The 25,817-nt window shown below is 34.7% G+C and overlaps 1 protein-coding gene across 1 annotated transcript in view; it reads right to left on the bottom strand.

Moving 5' to 3' along the window:
* Positions 1-1,657: 1,657 nt before the first annotated feature.
* LOC140768506 (THO complex subunit 2) overlaps positions 1,658-25,817 on the bottom strand; it is a 40,759-nt gene continuing 16,599 nt past the window's right edge. Inside the window, exons 13-33 of the mRNA XM_073108800.1 lie at positions 24,985-25,065; positions 24,397-24,607; positions 23,833-24,057; positions 23,672-23,752; positions 23,465-23,584; positions 23,302-23,361; positions 22,532-22,659; positions 18,832-18,928; positions 18,611-18,739; positions 16,372-16,475; positions 15,716-15,896; positions 15,346-15,527; positions 14,526-15,132; positions 14,254-14,358; positions 11,663-11,818; positions 11,503-11,583; positions 11,336-11,417; positions 10,976-11,259; positions 8,902-9,990; positions 3,480-3,775; positions 1,658-2,276 (exon numbers count right to left, since the gene is read on the bottom strand). Of these exons, the coding sequence (XP_072964901.1) occupies positions 2,207-2,276; positions 3,480-3,775; positions 8,902-9,990; positions 10,976-11,259; positions 11,336-11,417; positions 11,503-11,583; positions 11,663-11,818; positions 14,254-14,358; positions 14,526-15,132; positions 15,346-15,527; positions 15,716-15,896; positions 16,372-16,475; positions 18,611-18,739; positions 18,832-18,928; positions 22,532-22,659; positions 23,302-23,361; positions 23,465-23,584; positions 23,672-23,752; positions 23,833-24,057; positions 24,397-24,607; positions 24,985-25,065 (4,369 nt within the window). The 3' untranslated portion in view covers positions 1,658-2,206. The remainder of the gene's footprint in view (positions 2,277-3,479; positions 3,776-8,901; positions 9,991-10,975; positions 11,260-11,335; positions 11,418-11,502; positions 11,584-11,662; positions 11,819-14,253; positions 14,359-14,525; positions 15,133-15,345; positions 15,528-15,715; positions 15,897-16,371; positions 16,476-18,610; positions 18,740-18,831; positions 18,929-22,531; positions 22,660-23,301; positions 23,362-23,464; positions 23,585-23,671; positions 23,753-23,832; positions 24,058-24,396; positions 24,608-24,984; positions 25,066-25,817) is intronic.

Below are 25,817 nucleotides of genomic sequence, written 5' to 3'. Positions count from 1 at the left end.
GTCCATCACCATCTCTGAAGGGATCAACCTCATCCTCAAAATATCAATCTTCCTCATCAACGAAGCGCACTGGTGCCGCTCGCCTATCGAATTCCACCATTACCGGTCTTGGGTTTTGTAACGGAGATAGGGGATGATGTGTAGGCATAGGTAAAAGAGGATCATTGACACTAGCATATCGCACCTGAACCTAAAGGAAAATTCGTAACTAAATTTGTCATACAATTACGAAATTCGTAGTTCAATTACGAATTTAGCTACTATATTTGTAATTCAATTACGAAATTCGTAGATAATTGATAGTTCAATTTAAAAATTCGTAGCTAAATTTGTAGTTTAATTGTAAAATTTATAGCAAAATTTGTAGTTCAATTGCAAAATTTATAGCAAAATTCGTAGTTCAATTGCAAAATTTATAGCAAAATTCGTAGTTCAATTGCAAAATTTATAGCTAAATTCGTAATTCAATTACGAATTTCATAGAAAATTGATAGTTTAATTTTGAAATTCGTATCTAAATTCATAATTCAATTGCAAAATTTATAACTAAATTCGTAGTTCAATTATGAATTTTATAGCTAAAAATTACAAATGTCGTCATTAAAATACAACATACTGGTTAACGACTTTTATGTTCAATATCGTCATTAAAGTAAGCAAATGTAATTTTTATGCATATATTCAATGTAATCACGAACATAAGAATATTAACTCACCCGAATAAATTCTTCTTTTTTCTCGTCCCAAAAATTTGTATAGCTCAACAGAATAAAGGTGATAAATCATACATCTCTACAACATCACTATCTAGAAATTGACATATATATCGTGGTTGTCCGAAGGGAATAAGTACTTTAAAGAGACTTCAAACTCACCTAGAGGAATTTGCATTACTTCGAAGAATTTCAACTTTAAATCTAACAACTGCTCTCATAGTGCAAAAATCTCTTCTTATAGTCCAAAATAATAGCACTATTATAGTGAAACAAAACCCTCATGTTATAAATGTTCCATTCTTATGAATATAATGAATAAACAAGGGCAAGACAAGATAGAAGATAAGTTTCCAAATACACAAATTGGAAGAAAAAAAAAAGCATCTCAATTCTTTCCTACAACATCCAATCAATCACCTTCGTATAAAAAATATTGCTTTCTTTGTCTACAGCATTTAATAAGAAACTCGCCAAATCTAAAACCAAATGGCATTTAATAAGAAACTCGCCAAATCTAAAACCAAATGAGACTTCGGTGCAAATAACCCGAAAAAAATTGATACGAAGAGAATGGACAGCAGAGCTCATCATAAACTATCCATAAAATACAAAATAGATTAGAAACTTTCTCCCTGATTAAATTTAAATAGTTCCACCATGAGATAAATTTCCTAGTGGAGTTGAAGCAGGCAGCAACCAGGAGCAGTGACTGATTAGACTGTAGGTGAATCTATCAGACAGAACTAGACAACTAATAACTTTGTATAACATGAGATAAAAGAAAAATATCTTATCCCTAGATATAATTCAGTGCTTGAAGATAAATAATCCACGTGGATAATAAATTCCACAAAATACTGGAACGGGAAATCTTCGCAGAGAGTTCAAAAAAAATAAAAACAAAATAAAAATCTTTCAGCTCATCCTGTCTGGGAACAGTCTTAACAGAATAGCTAGAATCATTTATTTTGAATGACTTCTCATTTGGATAAGAATGGATCACACCTGTACAGCAGTTGACAAATTGAAGGATCACAATGAAATAAAAAACCACAGACAAGGGTAAGTATGAGTTTACAAACACAATGACTTCGTTTACATATCAAAATTTATGTAATTTACCTAATCAGTCTAACTGGGCTAAACCCACTTTTTATCTGAAAAGAAAAACAAAATTACATTATGTAATTACAGATGGACATCTTGACCTGGATGGCGTTACAAGCCTCTCTGTGTTCTGATACATTGAAGCTCTGGGAGCTGCTTACATCATACCCTTGAACAGCTACGCCTCAATTGTAGAGTTTAAGCCGTTAACAAACTCCACTGAGAGCTGTAATAGACTTGGTTTTCAAACCATTATCATGCATCTCTACAGAGAATCTAATTGTAAAGAACTGAAGGCGGCTGCTCTTGGTTGTTAAAGCCAGTAATGCTTGGTGTCTGATGACATCTGGTCTGCCAAAAGAAAATCCCTGCTACACTAATACCTACTTTCGATGCTTCCTTTTTGCTTCAGTTCTCTGACGTTTGTCTTCTTCCCACTCTCTTTCATGGGCTCTGTAATTTTGACTGGTTAAGGGCACAAACTCTATATATATAAGTGCAGAATCAAACACAAAGAAGAAAATTATCATCGGTTTTAAAAAATCCTTACTCCAAATAATGGAGAAAAATTATTAGGTTAAATATATTTTATTCTTTATACTTATACCCAAACCCTCTATACAATTCTATATATCAAATTAATCCCTCTACTTCTGACTAAAATGAAATTGTTAGAATCTTAGTTCAAATAAATGGAGTCTACTGAAATTATCAAAATGCCCCCTCGATATCAAATATAACAAATTACCCAAATGTCCAGATTACTCTTCTATCTAATCAGTTTGTCTAACAAATAACAGGAGCATTTTGGTAACCTAGTGGGGCTTTGTTAATGGGACGAAAAGTTTAGCAGTTTCACTTTAGTCATAAGTACAAGAACCAATTTGATACAAAAATTACCTAGAGGGTAAAATAATTTTAGACATCAATACAAAGAGGTAAAATATATATTATTAAATACTATTAAATGGAAGGAACATAGGAATTCAAAACTTGATGCAACAAGATATGCAAAACAAATTCATATCAATGCTAAGCTCAAATTTTAGATCAGCTTCAGTAAGTGTCCTGGAAAGCCTCTCTGAGTCATAGAACTAGCATTGCAAATTTAATATTAAGGTTGTCGAAAATAAAACTTAACCAACACCAACTTCCTTCTTTGTCAAGAATGGCATATTACAATTGTATAGTTGTTGGACAAATTATAATTAACCTTGTCTATGCAGAAGAGAACTCTAGTAGAAACAAAAAGGAACTATTTATCTCAACCTCATATTAGCATATTCTACTGATAAAAGTTCTAGAGGATTTTTCATTTTGTTTTTCTCGCAGTAACAAACTTACCAAACTGAACAAAGATAGGATAGTAAGAACACAAAAGCCTCATGAACTAACACAGTGAGTAAAACAATATGTTATCGACCTAGAGATTAGTCATGGCCTTTAATATCACTATCATATAGCAACATGTCAGCACAATGTACTCCACTATAATTGTCGGAATCTCTGCATACCATGGAGTACAGGAAATTAAGGTATTGCATATAACATAAATCAATAACGTGATATCAGAAAAATAGATGAATATGAAAGATTTAAAGAAAATAACATAACAGAATAAAACATCAGAGTGGTAATTCAAGCAATTGAGGATACTGGTCTGTCTCTCGACGATTGATCTTGCTCACCGCTTCCTTACTGTGCATCCTAGGTGCTTCATCCATGTAAGCAGCTCGATGCTGCACCATGACCCCCTTCCTCTCTCCTCTTTCTCTTGAATCAAATGATTGGGAAATACCCGCTCCATGAGAAGGTAGAATAATGGGTGAATATTCTCCACCCGCTTCAGAAGATGAAGGCTGGTCTCTTTTGAGCTTTCGCCGCTTGGAAGCTGCATTAGGATCAGTGTCTTCCTTTGATAAGTTTCCTTTATCTCTGTCCCTATCATCCACCTAGAGTAGAATTAAGAAAGATTAACAAGATATTCATGAACGGAGACATATGGTCTACTTTCTTTATGTATAGATGTCAACAAATAAATCAAGTTACACAGCCAACTTACGAAGATTCAAAAAAGACCAAAAACTACGTACTTGAAGCTTCAGCTACAAATAATATTAACTTTGCCATCTTACAAGCAAGGAAAAGGAAACATCATTTATTAGCATGGTTCCTAGTTTCGGCCGATCCAGAGTGAAATCGGCCGAAACGAATCGGGGTCGGCCAATCCCTGGCCGAAATCAGCTGTATCGACCGATCCCGCCCGAGACGAGCATGGGTAAGAGAGAAAGAAAGGGGAAAGAGAGAAAGATTGGGAGCAAGAGAGGGAAAGAGAGGGAGGAAGAGAGAGAGGGAAAGAGAGAGAGAGAGAGAGATGGAGCAAGAGAGGGAAAAAGAGGAGAGAGAGAGAGAGGGAGAAAAAGATAGAGTTTGTGGGTTGCAACAATAAAAAGGAGAGGGAAGAAGAGAGAGAGGGGAAGAGGAGAGAGAGAGAGAGATGGAGAAAAAACAAAAATTAAAAAACTATGTTAAAGAGGGAAAGAGGTGGTAGTCGGTGAGGAAGAGGGAGAGTTTTTAAAGAAGAGAATTAGTAGGGGAGAGTAAATTAGGGAGAGAGTTTGATAAGAGAGAGTTAGTGAGAGTGAGAGTTTGATAAAAAAGAGAATTAGTGGAGAGAAGGTAAAATTTTTTTTTAATTTGTGTGGGAGAGAGTGAGTGGTAGAAAGGGAGAAAAATAGAAATTAAGAAAATAGTATTTATTTTTTGGCTTTTAAACTTTATCTATGAATAATTTATATTTATATCTTATTATTATTTTTCTAAAAAATTAAGAATTTTTCTGTATTTTAAAATACAGGCCGATACAGATGGCCGATACTACGATACCACCGATACGGCCGATACGTATCGTTTTTTCAAATGGTCGATCCCGATTCCGATTTCGATACTTGAAACCTTGTTTATTAGTAAATAAAAAGGCTATATATTTTATAAATATAAATTTGCTACGGAAGTATCATATTATTATGACAAGCCATAGAATCAAAGAATAACAGTATAAGTAATACTGAGAACTCATTTATTTCTGATCAAAGCAACTGTAGCACACCTTAAGAAGTACAGATGAAATAAATTCTTTCAGCAACATAACTTATCACTATGTTCATCCGTTAAAATATTGAACCAGAAAAACAAACTTAGTGTTTGAGTTTAAAAGGATCTCATTGTTACAATCAAGATGAACAATATAGTTCTTTCTTTTATTAAGGAAGTGTTTGATGCCCAGCCAGAATTTCAAAAGGAGGTATTTTCTATTTTCTTTACAAGGCTCCCATTGCACATCATGGAATCGGGGATTACAACACAAGGCAATACTTACCACTAGAGTGCTCCTTGCTGATGACTTAAAGTATTTTCATGTAATATTAAAAACAAGAGATATATTGACATCATTAGACTATACTAAAGAGCAAATCATGTGTAAAGTAGATTTTAAAAAAGGGAAGACAAAGAAATGCAAATTGAGAAGGATGAAAGTAACAGGTATGTGTATAATACAATAGAAACACTTTTCCATTCAGAACCCAATTAAGTAATGAAGCTATAAAAACAGTTTAAAATAGTTTTGCCAACACTAAAATTGAGAACCCATCTTTAAAAGCTTGGAATTTCTTGGAGAAAACCTGTTAGTAATAGTTGAAAATTAAAACCCACAACTGAAGCTAGTTAGGGATCAGCATCATGGTCTCATTCATATTCAAATCCCTAAAATATTATCAAATAACACTGCCGTAGCACAGATATTTTCATCTTAACGAAAATTGGACACTAATGCCAATAGGGTAGTAATGACTAATGAGCTGAACTTGATAAGGAGCCATTGCCAAGATCAACTAAAGCAAGGGAAAAGGCTGCTTGAGCGTGGCTTTACCTCAAATTGACCTAGCTCAGGCTTGGGTCAACATGAAAGGGAGGTGCCTTGAGGTTGGTATGATCTGAAAAATGGGCTGGTAAAGATAGGCTTGACCTAAAATAGGAGCTCAACTTGAACTCAAGCTAAACCTAGGTCTCATAATGCATCAGATGAGAGAGATGTCACAGCTGAAAGCAGGCTCAAGGTCCTGCGTATTACACTAGAAGTCCTAAGTACTTGAGTTACATCACATCTAGGAAGAACAGATACTTCCACACTCGATCTTGCATTGACCTGCAATCAAGCTGGCTCGAGCTTTTCTCGACACGAAATCAAGATGGTTCAAGATCCACTGAGCATGAAAATGAGCTAACTTGAGGTATTGAGTCCCTGTTTGCAAGAATACATGTATGATCTATCATGTCGAATCTACATGGTGCATTCTTATTCATGCTTCATAACATCACAGCTTATCATATCACAAACATGACACATTGTATCAAATAGTACCATAATATTTCCACATACATGTATGTATGTGTTCGAGCTCTTTCAAGTCAATGTTAGAATAGTTGTGCAAACAAGCCAAAAGATATATGCTATACATATTGATAGACATTCATGTACAAAATTAATTTAAATAAATTATCATAGTATCTTTCTATGTTATGGTAAGTACACATGCAGGCATTCTTACTAAGGTTTCGAAACTTAGTAGCAGGATAGGGATTAGCCAAAAAATGATTGCCTTGTTGATAGTATTGCATCAGCCACTCGTATCAAATCGGACTATTTTTCAATTACGTAAAATTCCAAATATTATTTAAAAATACAGAAAATTTTGTAAAAAACAATAATAGAAAAATATAAAAATAAAAATTAGTCACATATTAAGCCTAAAATAAAAAAATCACTCAAAATTATGATAAATTCCGATCTAAATTTGATAAATTTTTATGCTCGTAAACTATTACTACAAAATAGTGAAAAAAAAAAGATCTCTTACTTTATTGTTATTCTGCAGTAATAAGAAAAGAAGAGTTAAAAAAATAGTTATAAAAAGAGGAGAAATAACGAAAAAAAAAACTAACTCGAGTTTCTAGTGCGGAGTAACAAAAAGGTTAGAGAGTAAACTCAAGTTAGTGTTCGATTTGATCAAGTTTCGCTTGATATGACTGAAACAGGCCGATCCCAAATCGGAACCAGTCATTAGATTAATTATAGGCCAAGATTGACCAATTTTGGGAACCATAATCTTTTGTGAGAAAAGCTACAGCTTAAACTATCAAACGATTTGCCCCCATAGTATACAAGACAATAGTTACTAAGATGTAAAGGCAAAGGAGTTTTCGGTGTGTAAATCATAAGTTGTCACTATGGCATGCAGTCCATATTTGAGCATCGTTCAAGTCTATATATTATGCCTCACGAAATAACATTTGAGGTCATCTTTAGAAAGAACATTTCTGACCTGGATGGAAACGAACGGAATTAGTGCATCTTTAGATGCTTTATCTTCCTAAGAGTAATCATTGAAATATAGCAACTCCTCTATAGGAAGTATGCTAGATTTGTTCCACATTTACATATTTTTTTAAGGATACATAGTTACAAGAAGTATCCACAAAGCTATGAAGCGCAAACTTTCTTTCTGATATGGTATGCCACAAGCACACTAAAGAGTACTGACAACAGTTAAGTTGTTCCAAAAGGAAAGGACAAAACCATGCTTTCAAACATCACCTGACAAAATTACAATTCAAATCTTTTACTAGAGGAGGAATCATTCATATGTACAAAACATTCAATTCTATTTATCAAAGCAACTTCCCAAAAGTACATTTAACATACAAAACATGAAATTTACCACCAGTAAAAATTGCAAAAATTCCATGTTAGAGGTTGTCAGTAGATTACCACTACTCTTTAGCAGAAAGCCAAGTAGTAATGCTTTCTGCAAATCATTCATTCAACCTATAACAACCCCTCCTTACCACCCTCCCTCTCTGCTCCAAAATTATGAGAAACAAATAAGAATGGTGAAGAGATGCTTTGGTAGCTAAGGGCCCTATAACAACACTTTGGGACACTGTCATCATAAAACATTTTCTGAAAACTATCTTATCGACCTTCTGATAACTAGATTTGAATAAAATCATGAGGGTAAACTGGCAGAGGATATTTTAATGGTAGGAATTTGTCTGCTAAATTAGAAGAATGACACAAGGACTTACAGATAAATGAAGAAAACTACAACAAATGGTGAACTTGTAACCTAAGCAAGAAGAATGTCATCAGATCCTTTAGTTCCATATATGGCAATCCAGACACTATAAGAGCATCAAACGAACTTAAGCTTATAATTAGCTGAGGAAGATGTAAAGCATCCAGGACTACTACTAATTATTCTATCCCAAACATATATGGCAATTGCTTGCAATTCTTTGACGCTTGGCATGAACATGCTGATGATACCTAATTTTTGAATAGATACTGCAAACTCTATTCAAGACTAGAAGAAGGACAATCTCTCAAATATTTAACTTTGTAAGCAGTCTCAATATTAGTGTTTAAGTAGACTAGAACCATAAATAATTATTTCTTTTATTAATGGAGTGTTCAATTGATAGAAAGTAGAGAAAAAAAGTGACAACATTCTAAAAGTTTACCATTTTATAATATTTGGATGAAGAAAGTAGAGTGGAAAGTAGATTCTTCACTTCTGTAAAACCACTTAACTTCTCTCAATTCACTTCCTATTCTGAAAAAAAAAAAGAGTTGCATTTTCCATATTTTTATATATTGCATGCTATCATTAATTGCAATAAGTATTCACTTTCACCAAATAATTCTAATATTTGACAAACACCAATAAGTCAGAAATATATACAACTATTCTATCAGGCAAAGGAAGTCATGCTATTCTTTTGCTCTTCTTAGTTCATTCTAAATCTGAAGAAAGCATATGTCAAATGCACAAAAGTCACACTTTGACAAGAAAAAGGAATACATATCTTGTAACAGAAAAATGGAATATATAGGAATGCACATATATTTAAAGAATATGTCAATATTCGCAACAGAAGAACACTAGTAATTTTTAAGATATAGAGTAAAATGGACAGCAAGGAAAGAAAACATCACAGAAAATAACGTAGTTTTTACCTTATTTGATGCACTATCACGTTCGTCACGTTTTCTTTCACGGAAATCATCCTCTCTTCTACGCTTTGCATCATCCTGTGATACTAAAACAGTCTCCTCAGAACGCCTCCTTTCTTTTTCATCATGCTTAGGAGACAGCCGCTGTATATGCCTAGGGTTGCCGATTCTTCTATCGGCCTCTTCTTCTCTTCGGCTCCCACCAACAGAATGAGGAACAAAACTAGGAGGAAGTGGTGGTGGTGGAGGCAAATTTTGTTGTCCATGGAAACGTTCATCAGGATGTGTTCTATCTACGGAAGCCTCAGTATGTCTAGGTTTGTTCCTCTCATCTTTATTTCTATCATCTCTAGCTTTATCAATGGATCTATCAACACTCCTCTCTGTTCTCTCTTGCATCCGTTCAAGAGAACGTTCTCTCCTTTCCATTGACCTATCTCTTGATTTTTCAAGATTATCATCCCCACGGCCCTTATCAGGTCGATCTAGTATTTCTCTCTGCTCTTTGTCATACTTATCACTAGTTTTATCTTTTGGCTTTTCTGGCCTATTTAAATTTTGTTCATCACTTGCAGTCTTCTCATGATCTGGAAAATGAGCTTTGTCCATTGACCTTTGGTCAAAATTTCGTTCTTTATCTGATATTCGAGTATCAATGGACTCAGCATCCTTGCCTTCATTGTTTCCCTTTCTGCGTTTACTCAACCTATCTTGTTCTTCAACTTGAGCAGTTCTCTTTTGTTCTTTAGCACTAGACTCAGGAAAATCAACAGTATCACCAGAAGGCTTGATAGGTCCACCATCAGATTTTGGTAAATTGCCTTGTGCAGAAGTTATCATTCTGGAAGAGGATCCTGATACTTTCCCTGAAGCTGAAACTATGGTACCATTGCTAGTAGTTAAAGAATTGAACACACTAGAGTCTTGCCAACTCTCTGGTGGATGGGCCGAAAGATCCCTATCAGCAAGAGCAGAGGATTGCTGACTTGTATTTCTGATTGATTTTCCAGACTTCCCATCTTCTTTTGTAGGATCCTGTTTTGGCACCTTTCCAAGAGAATTCTGTGCCCCACGCTTTTGTGGAGGCCTTGTCTGTCAGGACCAACAACCATATATAAGGTTAGGGTCCAAAATAACGCAGCAATTACCTGTTTGGTATTATGTAGATGCCTTTTTCACTTAAGTTGCTCTTAACTCTTAAGTATGTCACCAAAACAAAGTCCTCCTTAATTGTCATTAAAACAGTGTTAAGATATTCATATTCATTAAAAGGAATAGTAAACATGTCAATACAATTCAATTCTCTGTTAAAGAAGGAAAGAGAAAACTAATACACAGATTTACATTTCTCAAAGTTTAACAAAGGTGGTTCAAGGTTAAAATAAGGTTCCTGCCCAATCAAAATACAGAATATTTGGAGACTTTCTAAACATGTATAAAAACATAACCTGAAAATTGCCACTCAAGAACTGTATAAGACAGATAAACTATAACTCCTAGATAATTGACCATGGAACATAACAAGATATCGGTACTAACGAGAGAGAGAATCAATGGAATTTATTCGCTCCATCAGTTCTCCCTGTAAAATATAGACAGTCAAACACATATTTTGTCTGTGTGTGTGTGTGAAAAGAGAGCACAATTGAGTCATAAGGACCTCGATATGACAGTTAACGAGCAGTTTGAACCTAAGGACCTCATAGCAACTTCACATTCTCACACTTAGAGACGCTTACACATGCAATGACCAATATGGTCATCTTAGTCTGAGTATCTGAGTTTGATTAGTTCTATAGTTTCTCAATGCTTGAAAACTGTATTTGCTGCATGGCAACCGTCTAAACAAATAGAAGCTAAAAGATTGACTGGTCTATGTTAGGCAAAAAAAGATCTTTCAAAATCTCAAAACTTGTATTCATGAACAGACTGGATTCTTTATATTTCAATGATTGTCAAGCCCATACTTTAATACAAAAACCTACACTCCTACAGTCATCTATGAAAAGGATCTGAAAGTAATATGAGGTCAAAATTAAAGAACTAAAAGAAAAGAAGCCATTTCACATGGATGTACCTCGGATTCCACCACAGCCTTCAAAGATACCTTCATATCTGTTTCCTCAGAAAAAAATTTTGCAGGTTCATCTGTACCCCGTGCAACCCCAGAAGGCTTGAGTAGCGCAGAGGAAGAATGTGTTTGACTATCAGCCCCATTTGCAGATAAGCCACTCCTCTTTTGTTGTGTCATATCAGATTTCAAAATCACACTCGCTTCAGATCTTTCTGGTCTACCATCTGTAGATTTTGCACGTGTCATCTGATCTTTTGCTGTATTCAGAGTGTCTAACAACTGATTCCCTGTAGTGGGGTTTCTCAACTATTATGTTAAGAAGGGAAATATAGATAATAGAAATATCATACTTCCAGACATTACCAGCCAGAGATTTCGCAGGTGATGCTGTGGGTTTCAGATCAATATGTCCCATGCCAAATTCTTCCTCAGAAACCCATGAGTTCTGCAGGATTTAAGTGAATAAAGATGTCAGAACAAAACACAGAAAAAGATAGTTAAGGGAATGTTTTGGAAACAATAATATTAACCTTGCGAGCAGCCAATGCTGCAGCAACACCAGTTGCCAAAACTTTCAGATCTTCTCTTTCGTCCCCTTTGATTTTAGCTACCTAAAAGTATCAGAGATAAACTAATATACAATAATTTAAATCAGAGGCTGAAATTTAATGAAGATAAGTATAACTTTACCCTTTTTTCAAGGTTAAGACCACTCTTACGGATAACAGGAAAAACACCAGAAATTTTTGTCAACACAATAAGTGCGTTTCGTATTTCCAAATATTCAGTAGATTCCAAGCATTGCACAAGCAACCTGGTAATTCTTCCACTCCATTTCCAGTGCACCTTCCACAAAACATATTCAGCAAAGTTAGTAATTTTTCAGGAAGAGGAAAAACTCAGAAGGAAGATACCACCAGAAACAATTTTGTTCATTTCTTGCTTAAATAAATATATACCAGCAAGAATTGTCTTGCTTAATGTCCTAAAGATTAAAGTGATGACTTTTATTGCATGATCAACTTACACAATACTATAATCTAACATATCAATATGTGGATGTATGTAAAATAAAACAAATAGATCCCTAAAGTCGATAAGTAGTGAGAGGCGCTACCCACCAGATATTTAGTTAATTATACTCCAAGTGGAAAATGTTACCATCTTTTCAATGTCCAAAGCTTGTGGATAAAGGTTACCCATTAACTTTTAGTACATAGTGTCATAGGAAATGAGATTTTCTGATAAACATTTAATCCAATTTATCCTTTTTGACAAAATCAGCATTCATAAGTTCACCAAAAATGTCTATAGAAAAGTATGATGGCAGGACCCAAAGAAAGTCACCACTTAAAGGAGGTAATAATAAGCAGCCGTTGTTCAGACATGCTCTAGAGAACCTACAGGGTCCTCAAATGATCAAGCCTAGAACTTTTATGTATATAACCTATGATTTTCTAAATGGCACCATTCACATACGGCTAGCCAAGTGCAGCATAATACCTATGTAGGTGGGTGGCAGTGCATACTGCATACACATATGAAATACAGTTAAGATCCTTTAGATATGGTAAATTTAAGGGGAGCTTATCCAATTCCTAAAAACGATCTCTAACAGGAATTTTCAAATTCAACATATGATTTAATCAAATATGATAGAAAATGAAATTATTGCACTTTCATTTAGACCACATAGAGGTTAAGTACTTAAGTTGAAAATATAGAGGGATTCCATGCAATTAGGTCAAACCACAAAAAAGTAAAGTGTAATTAACCCTAAAATTTAAGAATACAGCAAAAGAGGAGTAAAAGGATAAAAGAAAACAAAGGAAAAAAATTTGCATATAATTTTAGTTTAGTAAAAGAAATTATGATGTGACAAAAATCATTCTAGAGTTTCAAGTATACTAATGCAAGTGATAACTCATATAATTAATCATGAAGTAATCACCAGCCAAAATTAGAGCAAAAACAAAAATATTATTTTTAATGTCCAAGTCCTCAAGTTGCTAGCTAAATGCATTTCAGGCTTGACCAGGTTATACTTATCCATCAATGTTTTGAAAGTTGCCCGCAGTATGCAGGCAGTCAGCCCATGACATAGCGCATGGGCAATATGCAGTCTGGCATTTTTACTATATAAAAAAATAAAAATAATTGTATATTATATAATATGTACTAATACAGTACATATAAAAAATTTAAGGTTGTGATTAGTGATTACTGTTTGCTAATCAAAAACCCAAATCACTAATCACAAACAGTAGTTCACTAAACATGTTTGTTAAGCTTAAACATACATACTAGAAAACACCAAACAGTAATCACCAATCACAAACAGTAATTAATAAATAGTAAACAGAAAAAATAATCAGCAGAAAAACCTATTACTTACCTCCCTTGAACTATCATAGTTTCCACATACACTCCCTAAAAATTTCTTAAATTATGGGGTAGATGTAAAAAGAAGTTGAGAAGATACATGTAAAAATCAGTGATAGTTTAGAGGGACTAAGTATAATTAATCCAAAAATATAACACCTAATCTTCCATAACACTGTTCAGAGGGAAAGAGCAAGGAAAAGGAAGGGACCATGGAAGGGTGGGTATAGGTGGGGTGGACTCGGTGAGGGTGAGAGAGGGAGTGAGACTGTAAGAAGTGAGAATGAGTGAGAGAGAGGGAGTGAGATTGTGAGGAGGCGACAGTGGCTGTAAATGGGGTGGTGAGAGTGAGAGTGAGAGTGAGTGAAAAAGTGAAAGGAGAGAAGCACATACAGGTGAGAGAGCTCGCTACCACTAATCACCACCAAAGGAGGGAGAGAGAGATGGAGACTTAGGGCTCAAACAATGGGAATGGAGAATTAGGGCTTGAAAAGTGATTTTTTTAACTAATCCAATATCGACCAAACCCACAAGTTTGCTCGATCCAACTTCCAACTCCTGCAAAGGTGTCCTACTAGGATCACCAGTAGCAAAAGCAGGCCAAAAGAGACAAAGCAATCGGACAGCCTTCCACCCATCGCATACACTGTTTGCGAGAGCCAGCCATGAATTTTGCTTTTCAATAAACTGCAACCCATAATGTGAGGTCACTCTTACAAGTCGCTAATATAAGCTTCTATTGTGCCTAAGACCCAATCATAATGCGCTCTATGCAATGAAGTTAAGGAACCACATATGTATATTTTATAGTATAAGTTAAACTAGGTGATGATAATATTATATTATTATAGAAGTGCAAAATAGATTTTATGTTCTCGATATAATGGAGAAGAATGTACCTTGATAAACTGGCCATAAGCTACACGTTGACTATTTGGGTATCTGTAATATACAGCAAAGCCAGGCATGTTTCCACATTCTCGTTCATAAATAGACTCGTCACTCTGTAAATGGAAGCATTTGAAAAATCACAGTGATAGAAATTCCTTTCATGAATTTATGCTTTCAGAATTAGATGTAATAAACACCATGAGTGACAGAAATCGGTAGGTACAAATCAAGTCATAAGATACCTTCATTGCTTAAAAAAATGAAAAAAGTCACAAGATACCTTCCAATGATAGGCCATCTTCAATGTCTCATACAGAAATCTTCCAAGTCTGCCAGCTTCAAATTCAGTGCAACTACAGATCATGGGCTGTAGGGTTTTGCAAATAAGAACATCGATGTGGTTAACTGTATTGAAAAATGGTGTCCCAAGTGAATGTAGAGTATGCACAAACATAGCGCAATATACAGCATCTGGCATGCTGAAAACACAGCGAGGGAATATACAACGCTGAAGAAACTCCATATTAATCTTCAATGTATCTGGACAAGAACTTAGCCACTTGTCCTTTTCATGACTAAGCCTTCGACGCACTGATGCAACATGTTGCTCTTGCTTTTGAAACTCAGCAATCAACCTATCAAGTAGCTCCTGAATCCTTTCTTTGTCCTTCTTACGTTTTGTTATTGCAATACTTGAGTTGTCAGAAAGTTCTTCCAATGATTTAATAGCAGCATGCTGCTTCGCGATCTCAGATTCATAGCGAAATTTAGGGACATAGAGATCATAAAGTGTTAGGCCCCAAAAGGTGGCATATAGATCAGGGGAAAGGCTATTCCAAGCTTTAGAAGGCAGCATTGTGCGTACTGTACTAAGAAGGTCAGACCACCTGTATCAACAAGGACGCATATAAAATGTGGAAATCACTGGCCTATTAATGAAATAAGCATGAAGCAAACTGGAAGAGGTCAACTCTGAGAAAGAAACACAGACATGACAAAGAGAAACTGGAAATGGGGAATGTCACAACGGAAGGCCATAGATAATGTGATTAAATTCAAGCAAGAAAAAATCTACTATAATGACTATAAAGCCAACTTACATGACTGGCTTCTGGGTCGAATCAAGGGGCAAAACAATATCACTTGACGAAGTTGAGGATTCTGCTTCATTGTCAATACATGGAACGTTAAGATCTTTGATAATGTCGAGAGGCCAACAAATTTCAGCGACAGTTGTGCTTCTGAAGAGCCTCATTACAGGTCGGTATATAAGGAAAGCTACCTGGAATAAATTATGATTTTATTAGAAGGTCAAATTGTAGAAGAAGCACATGACATCTGATCCACTTGAAATCTAGGTCTTAGAGACTCAAAAAGTCTCAAACACAATTAGAAAGGTCCGCTATTAAAACTATTTCATTTACAGGAAAAAAGAACAAGCAAAGGAGATTGGATTCTCTTAAATACTACCTCTGGTTCAAGATGGTACTTATGCACAAGGTCTTCCAGAGGGGGAATCAGTTGAGCATATGCTGTAGACGGAGATATTGCACTATAGAGAAAGTCAACATATTGAAGAAGTGTACCATGACATCTGTCAAACTGCTCGCTGACCATTTTAATATGTGGTGCATCCGCATTTATGACAACCCTGAGACAAATTGCAATCATATGAATCAGGCTCATAAATGTATGCAAAGAAACCTGATAGCATTATCTCTAGTTCTCTACAACAACATTGATAGGTTGGTCATTCAATACCCTGATAACATTTTAAATTACATTTTAACTGTCCAATTAACAAGGCTTACAATAATTCAAAGAATCTATAAGTTGTTCCAATAGTTAACTTCTGTGCTTGCGGCCAAATTCAGGAGAGCCATGATCTGTATGAAAGTTGCATATCCACCGAAATCAGATGAAATCATGCATATGTACACCCTATATTTTGACTCACAATATTTGCCTTGCAACGAAGCACTAACTTTATGCACTGCAGTACCACATACAAATGCATTGCTGCACATAAATATGTACAAGCAACCAGTACAACACAATCATAACTGCTAAGGAGAATAGCAATATCACCAGAAATCTGTAAACTGCAGAGAAGTCTATTGCCTTACATGGAGCGATGCTGAGCTATCAGCAATAAAAGAGGAATTGCCAGATTAGGTTCTTCTTTTGGAAGTAAGGAGTCCCTTAATCTGTTGGTAGATTTACTCAATACCTGCAAAGAAAAATAACCAATTATACTTGAGCAATACTTACACTTTCTGCTGTACAAAGATACTTACTCCATGCTATCCTTACATACTGAAGCTAAATGGCAATGCAATAATGATAAAAGCCACAGCATCTCATAAACTTAATATCACTGATCAAACAGAACACAAGTCAAAGAAATGTAATAGCACCTCATTTTTGAAATGACTCTTCCAAACAATATCATAATCACATGACAATGCCAGTCCTTTAGATGATATTTTCATGCATAGCATCCAAAGATAGACTAAATTGGTTACAGGCCAGGAGGATTTAGAATAACAATATTAGCAAACGAGCAAAAAACCAAAGGCAAAAGAACAGCACTGAAAGAAGCAAACAAAGATTAGCAAATGTTCATATATCAAAATTATCAATTGATCATATACCAAAGATAATCTCTATCATGTATCAGAAAAGGCCCACGTTTTTCTCAGATATATTGCTTGAAGTTTATTTAGGTCACCATTACTCAACTCACTAATAACAAGATGCAAAATTTTTGGGTTACTTTGAATCTCTTTTGGTGTCTTGCATTCACCACATAATTACAGCAAGATTTTGTATGCAGGGTACAACACCTAATCATTTCTGGGCCCCCCATCCATAGAACCATTTGATGACCCACAATAAACCTCAACCACATGCATATCTAAGGGATTAGACATGAAAGGACAGAAAGATGAAGATCTTATAGCTCCAAATAACTATTTTATATAGCAAATACAATAAGAGTTTTGGTAGGTGAGAGAGCGAGAGTGGAATGGAGATGGCTCAGCTGATATACTATATCCATGTATATAGTATTCATATGTAGTTGTAAATGAATGTAATGAATCTAATATTCAGGAGGCATCAAATATTTATTGGTGATTGTTGTGACACAAGCACAGAGCATGTCAACCTGGGCTCGACACCGCACATATCGTGACACACTGAGCACTTGAAATACAATCTTAAATCATTTTAGGGCCTTGAAATAGGTTTCAGAGGCTAATTTAACGTCTTTCAGCACTATATATTGTGTAACACGTGCAATTTATTATGAATAGCGGTAGATATACTTAAATTCTACACCAATCGGATTCTCATTTGATATGTTTCCCTAATTTTCCTTGGGTTTCTTAACTTGGGGCAAATAACTGGGGGCAAACCGAAATTCCTTTTTGATTTCTAAACTTTGAAATAAAATTCATGTAGATCAAGCTTTAGGGGAGAGAGAAAGACCCTAAATCATGTCCCTCAAAAGTAGTATATGTTCAAGATACTCCACTGTATTGTTGCCAATAGTTTGTTGGCACCAAATGTATCAATCCGTGCCGACCAAGATAGCAATCCATGATTGTTGTTCGTATTTCATAAATTCAAAATCCAAGAATTCTCAATAACATGAGGTATGAGGTCATAGAGCACAAAAATAGCTAAAAGAAATCCACAAAGAAACCAATAAAATTCAAAGATAAGTTAAGACCCTAAGATCAAAACATCCACAATTTGGTGACAAATTCGTTAAAGCAAAAAAGGCAAGAGGAGAGACATCTCCACTCACTCAAAATGTTCAAGGTTTTAAGTGCTATCATCATAAAGTGTATCAGCAACTTGTTGGTACAGCAACGTGCCGACATACAAAACGTGGTATGGCCTGGAGTGCATTATGTAATCCATGATTTAGGACGACAGGGAGCAAATCTTTAAACTTCCCTTTCAGCATGCCAATAACAAAGATGATGGAACAACAAGAAAGTGGATGAGGTAAAAAGTGCAGAGAATTTTTCCCCCCTTACCTGCCGAGTGTTTCATTCAAAGGTGAGGTGGGATGGAGAATGAGTGTTGCTCGAGTAGTAGACATAGATAGCGATGCATGAAGAAAGAAAAGCATTTGAAAGTCTCTTGTACTTATAAAATTATTGAAGTGAAGTATGCTCAACATATAAAGGGAAAAAGGTTTGGTAAACATGCCAAAAGCCTCATATACCATTTTCTGGATAATGAAAACATATGTCCAAATTGCATGTTATCAGGATTTATGCCATACTCCAGGGTATATGCTCATCTAAAACAAGGAATGTGAACAGAAGGCAGAAAAGCCTGGTTTTGCACCTTATTATTTCTTGTCATCCCAAAGAGTGTAGCTTGATATCGCAAAGTCTCACTTCCAGACATAGAATCAAGCTGTTCCTCAGTCATGTTTTCAGTGTACTGTACATTTGCCATTTGCTGAATAAGTTCCTGCATCGTTCACCAAATTGGAAACACATATTGATACATAATTATTAATTACAAGACAATGGACAAAAAAGCATCTAAAATTCTAAAGATACCTCCAGCAAAACAAGCTCAATACCCGAGCCCTTCTTCAACTGGTTAACAAGATACTGAAAAAGACCTCTTAACTCCATTGAAGGGTACTTTTTACACCTACAAACAAGGGAATTAATGCACATCGATGGAAACAAAACTATTAAAATTTAGCTTTCATCTGAGCATTAAATATGAACATTCTGCTATATGCATATATAGTATGATATGCTAAATGAATAATTATGAGCAACTTCTTCAGGATAGTTGCCCTAGCCCCAAAGAAAGCAAGAAAACAGCCAGCAATCATTGTCTTGAGAACAATAATGACGCTTTACAACATCAACTGCTTCTGCTATAGTCCTACCTACTATTCATTAAGATTCACTGCAGAGAAAGCTCATGACTGCAAAGGAACATCATAGCATGAAACATTAAGTAAAGAAAACAGACAATGGGAGCCCGTAAGAGCAGCAGAGGAAACTTCAAAACAATTGCCAAAGTTGAGGCTTGTGAGTAAAAGTAAAAAGAAGTATCCTTCATTAAAGAGACATTAACTAGTGAAATTGCTACTTTCTGAACAAAAATGATGCTCTCCATCACATATAAATTTATCTACTCTGGCTCAAATGAGTACAAATTTCAGTTTTAATAGCTGAATTCTTATTCACCAAGTTTTTGAATTGTAAAATGTTTAAACTGGAAAAAAGGAGGTACCAGTGCAAGCAATATTCATCTCTTAAAACATATATGGAGCTTTAAAAAGCAGTAAACCAGGAACATGGCTCGCCACTAAAATCTAACTTAATTTTAATTAAAAAATTGCCTGATAAATACTGTAGAATTTACCATTCATATTAATAGAATAGCAAATATAAAAGACATTATGAACAGAAATAAGCCCTAGATAAAATAGTATTCACGAAATCATCAATATATTGTCATATTATTAGTAGAAATAATTAGGATCTTTTTTCATATATTGCATTCTAAAATTTCTTATTTGTGTTCATACCTGCCTATACATGGATTTTGCAGGCGTACACCTCAAATTTTAAGTTAGGTGTCAAAATGTAACATGAGAGGTATCCATGCACATAACAAAGGTTAAGGGGTACACATTAAATACAAACTTAGAAGTGTATATTTACAAATATGGTACTCAGCTATAAACACAAAAACCATACCATTAATACAAATTGATTTAAAACATACTATTGCAACTAAGTACATGTAAACAAGCATATGTAGAACTACATTTATTACACCAACAGTTCCTTCTTACATATAGAAAACATACAACCAAATATTGAGATGGAGTCTGACTCACAATCCACTGAGCCAGATCCACACAGTTTTCTTTATTCTTTAACTAATCTACCAAAAGGAATGCCAAATCCCCTGTTCTACTTTTGGTTTGATCAAAAGGAGCAACGCATCCAAGTGGTGAACAAAAAGACAAGTATTATGTAGAACTACAAGATTTTCCTAGCTCCATCAGAAGTTCACTAGTCAGGGTATCCCATAATGAAAAGTTTTCAATTGAGAAGCTACTCAAGTTGTGACATTAAGATACTTGATCCTAACTAAGATAACTCTAGTGATTGCAGCTTTTCCTTGTTGAAATGTACCAGAAGACCATCTCAGCAAGTTTTGGGACTATGTTTTCACCTTTTTGTTACCCAGCTTCAGATGCTTAAGTTGGCAATTACAAAATAAACGAGCCCATCTAATATGAAGAAGTTTGAAACTCCTATATGCCAAATAAGTCAATTTCAGCAGCAAACAAACAAATCATACTGATGACTTGAACAGAGATTTCCGATTAATGAATCATCAAAAAGAAATACGTGCACTTAGGTCAAAAGATGCATAGTAAGAAAACACAGCATTCATGATTATGCCATACTTTCCATTTCAGTGGCATATGGATTTGGTTTGGGGAAAAAATTAAACTATGATTTGGAAAAAGAGATCAGATAATGAAGAGGGTTTTGATTCAGTAGGGTAGGGTAAGGTGATAGATCTAGGAAAAGGTTTTTAATTTGGTTGAGTTGGCTAGGGTGGGATATAGGCTTATAGCTTAGAAATATTTCAGAAATTTTATAAGGGTATTTAAATAATATAGTCAGTTGAGTTACATAAACCATAGACAAAGGTTAATAGCAGTAAGTCAAAGTAACAATAGAGTGTTAAATTAAATATAAGATCAGGTTACAAAATTCTCAAAACTGGGGTGACAATCATAATTAAAAAAAGATTGCCATAAGTTTAACTTTCATAGTTAACTTTTGTAGATTGATTGCCATAAGTCACTCTCAAATATCCAACATGTGGTGTAATACCAGTTAAGAAGAACCAAGTTATTCACTTTAGGAAATTTAAGTCATTCATGCAACATACAGCACACACAAATGCAACCATAGATACTAACTAAATTGACCTAACACACTTAAGAATTCTTAGTGCTACTATGAAGCATATGTACATCATAGACATCCACGACAGGCATTGCAACATAGTTGTACATCCATAAAATCACATAGCATAATATGCCTCTCGATCTCTGTGATGAGTTGAGATGGATGGAATGCACCCTTTGCAAAAACACACAGTTAAGAGAACCAAAATCTAATTTTAGCAAAAAAAAATTATCAAATCTATATACTAGTACCAAGCACTAGTAATAGCAATTGGGGGTTATGACACTCATATCGTGACATGCACTTCTCAGAAAGCACCAATTACATGATCATTATTATCTTTGACCATCCATTACAAATGAAGTACATGACATTAAGTACTTATAAATTTGTAATTGCTTATTATTAGATATTGATAATGAAATTAAGATCTCAGTCTCTGCAGCAACAACAAGATTGTTTATACTTAAGGTAGCATCTGAATGTAGTTTTAACTCCTAAACTTCGTTAGCTACTCTCATTTTTTAAACTTGAATAAGGTAGCCTAAACCAGTTTAGAAAAATTTGGTGTTTCATTATCAACCGGTTTAATGTTGTCATAGTTAAACTTAATGTGACATCAAAAAAGACTGAATTTAAGAGATTTTATGTCAAATGACCATAATACCCTTCATACTGTATGGGTGAGGAGAGCAGAGAGGGAGTGAATGATTGAAATGATAGTTAATTAAATATATCTTTTCAAAGGCAAAATGGTAATTGAATTTGTTGGTAAACATTAAATAATAGGATGGAAGAGGAGAGGAGAGGAGAGGAGAGGAGAGGAGAGAGAATAATGAGTTTAAGTAAGCCGTCCTAAACCCATTTTACCTTCAACTAGTGTTTGGACTTTGGACACAACCAGTTTAGTGCTAACTAAATTGGTTTAAAGATTAACCTAAAAAATGCAACCTAACGACTAACCACAAAATTAACATACTAGTTGATTAGTATGGAAAGCAATTCCATCAAATATTAATCACAAAGTAGATGTTAGACAAATAAACACATGCTTATGATACTACTAGCATATGGCATTTTTTAGTACCATGGAATACAAGGAGAGCCTTTTCAAAAGTTTTGTTGGCTAAAAGTAAGCAAATTGACTTCAAAATATCCCTTATTACCATGTCAAAGTATACGGCATGTTTAATGTCATCCACACTACAATACAAAAATAAAGCATCGTTCTGCAAAATGTAGTTGCCAAAGCACTTAGGCAGCTACTAATGAAAACTTTTTTGAAATTAGAGGAACATACAGGTGACCCCAAAAGGATGCAAGTGACTGAAGCCAATCTGACAAATTCAGTCCATCATCTTTAAGCTTCTCACGTCCTCCTTGAGCCAAACGTTCAATTACAACGTATTCTAACATATCATATTCCAGCTGTAACATCAAAGTCATAAACAAATATAAACTTAGAGCGATTAGGAATAGATCAATCAGTAGCAAAATCGTATAAAAAGCATCTAAAATTTGACAAGTATCTCATATTAACTATTACTTCAGTCTCGAATATTACTTTCCCTCAAGCAAGCCATAAATGCAACGGAGAAAAGTCAGCGCTGAAAACAAATCTCAAAAGAGAAAACTGAAAAGGGAGTGAAACCAAACCTACAGGAAACGCCATAACTGAACAATTATAATTGCATTAAAAAGTCAATCTGCATTTCTTCTTGATAGCATTATCAGAATCCATACATACTATGAGACCTACACTTAGCAGATTGTACTAAAAAATAAGCAAACCCAGTATCATACAAGCATAGAAAAGTTCTTGACATTGTGTACAATCAGTTATGGCAAAATAAATCCAGCAACAGCCAGAGAGCACATCTAAAGGAAACATAAATCATAGAAGGATCATCATGTACCTTTAACTTAATCTAATTGCACAACAAGATTGTATACGTAATAACCTATTTGCACAATCCTTCATTATGTTTTCAAAGAAGAATGCAATCAAGTTGTTTGTTATGTTTAGAGAGGCACCATAAATCCATAATAGACAAAAAGACTAGAAAATACCTGTGTCAAGTACTTAAAAGCATCTACCACCGGTGTTATCATATCCCTGTATGCCTCAATCTGCCAAAAGTATAATTACAAATATTTGTTATTCAATCAAAAAGAGAGGGAAAAAAGAAAGTCAGTGCCTAATTCAGAAAAGTGAATATTTTATGCAAGAAACCTGGTGCACAATTGTCCGAAGTACAGTCATTGGATTAGCGTGAGCAAGTTTAGCTACCATGCGACCAAGCTGCTTCAAGTTTTCCTTTGCAAGTCGTTTCAAGATTCTTCTGGTGTCCAACTGATGAAATATAAAGAAACTAGAGACCTCTTAGGTAACATGTATGATGCATGATTATCAATATTCACATGTGAAAAAGTGGGCAACCTTTGCAATTTGCTTTGCAGCCAGAACCATAGGCATTCGTTCATCATCCTTTTCCCATTCACCATACAAACGATAGCGAACCTACACTTAAAAATCATCCATAATTGCATCCCATTCGGAATAAAGGTAAGAAATAAAGTACCCAAAATGATGTGACAAACCTCATAAGGAAGAAGATACATGACTTCCCAAATCTCCTGCCCAATAGCAGGATTTGCAGGAATCAACTGCAATGAAGGAAGCACACAAGACCCTAATGCTTCTTCAACCCTAAGCCTAGCTTCTTTAAATTTCCTTGTTTCATTTGTATCAGGAGAAACCACAAGTGAACCATTAGAAGGTAATTCTTGTGAAGATAGATAATATGCTTTCAACACTCTGCAAACCTGCAGTTTTACAGATACAGAAGGTCAAAAGATCACTACTTACCAGTTTCATATAAGCTAAATGAATTGTACCCAAAGCAGCAAGAAAAAGAATTATAGTAAAACCATGTTAATTTTTCAAAAAGAATGACAAGAACCATTAAGAACATTACCCTTAGTCGATTACATATAAACTCATAAAAGATTAGACCTTTTTATTTAAAAAATGTTTTCAACCTCTGGTAGACATACAGGGTATATTCTTTGGGTTGGGATGGTCCACAACAGCAAGTATCCAACAGTGCCAACCTACCTCAGACTCAAAAAAGTGTATTGAGTATTTATTAAGTATTACAGTACCTTTTGAAGCAATTCAGCATCACGATAAAGATATGGTCCAGCAGTAGCAAGCATCTGAAAGAATTCTCTTGGAAGATTGATAGAAGATTTAGCAGAAGAAATGGACATTAATTCCACACCATCACGATCAGAATCTAAGAAGGCCGCAGAGTTTTCAGGATACATCTGAGAAACAATAGCGTATGCTGGAGACATAGTTTTCTCAATGACCCTACATTTGAAGAAAGAAGCATTACATAAAGAAGCAGATCTCCGAAACAACATTTAAGAAAGACTTTTTAGATGACATGCAAAGTTGAAAAACCTGCTTCCTCATTTAATTTACTTCAAAACAATAAAACAATATCAGGGATAATAGCTAACACAGATGTGTCAGTCTACTATCCATAACAAGTGTAACTTCAACTCCATTTCTCAAATGAGGATATATAAGTTAACAATGAAACATTTTCTAAAATCAACAAGGACAAGCTTTTGCAAATCAACTATGCCTATCCTCTTCATGTAAATAGGAACTATCTTTCAGTCATGCAACTGACAGTATATGTATCAGCAAGAACAGTCAAGCTTAAGAGATTTGGAACAAACCTAAATAATCCCTCACAAATTTGTATATGCTCAACTGGATTTAGTTTGGAAAGACGATCAAAGAGTATCTGTGCATGACACCTGGAAAGTTAAGTCCAGTGAGACAGTGAGATCAGCAGATATCCAACAACACCTTTAACCTTCCAAATTTATAGAAAGAAATGGTACAAACTGTATAAAGCAAGAAAAAGAACATGGAAACACAAAAAAAAATGAAAAAGCAACTAAAAGATGATAAAGCATGCTAGATGTTATCTGACTAGATTATCAATGTTTTCATACTACTGTGGAAAAAGAAACGAGCTGTGGTCAAAATAATATATTTAAAAGAACACAATTTATGTAGAGCATTTTACAGAAAGCTCATGGATACCCAAGCACTCAACCCCAAAGGAAAATTAAAAAAAGAATTGCAAATGATATCTGCTTGGCTAATAACATTTGTCTATTCTTCAAAACTTGTTTACCTTCAAGCTACTACCTTATATATGTTGATGTAATATTTCACCTGAAGATAATTACCTATTGAATTATTTAGATGTACAGAATTTCCAAAACAATGCTCCGCATAGTGAATAATAATTCAAGCCTGCCTTGGATTCTAGGCACTCAACATTCTGTCCAGAATCCAACAAGTAGCATAAGCCTTAGAGTTAATCATTTAACCACAGCCTAATTATAGTATGTTGTGGGGCAAAAGGAGAAGACCAAATGCTTACAAGAGCCTTACAAATTAACATAGGTAATTCACACAATTCATATTGAAAATAATAATAATACAGTGCACTTCAAATACAAAATCGTTATTGACATAGGCAATAAAGCAGCCAAAT

This window comes from Typha angustifolia, chromosome 10 (assembly GCF_048772165.1).
Source record: "Typha angustifolia cultivar Huaian chromosome 10, ASM4877216v1, whole genome shotgun sequence".
Taxonomy (NCBI): domain Eukaryota; kingdom Viridiplantae; phylum Streptophyta; class Magnoliopsida; order Poales; family Typhaceae; genus Typha; species Typha angustifolia.
Note: the sequence above shows the minus strand (reverse complement) of the source record. Positions and strands in the feature narration are given on the sequence as shown.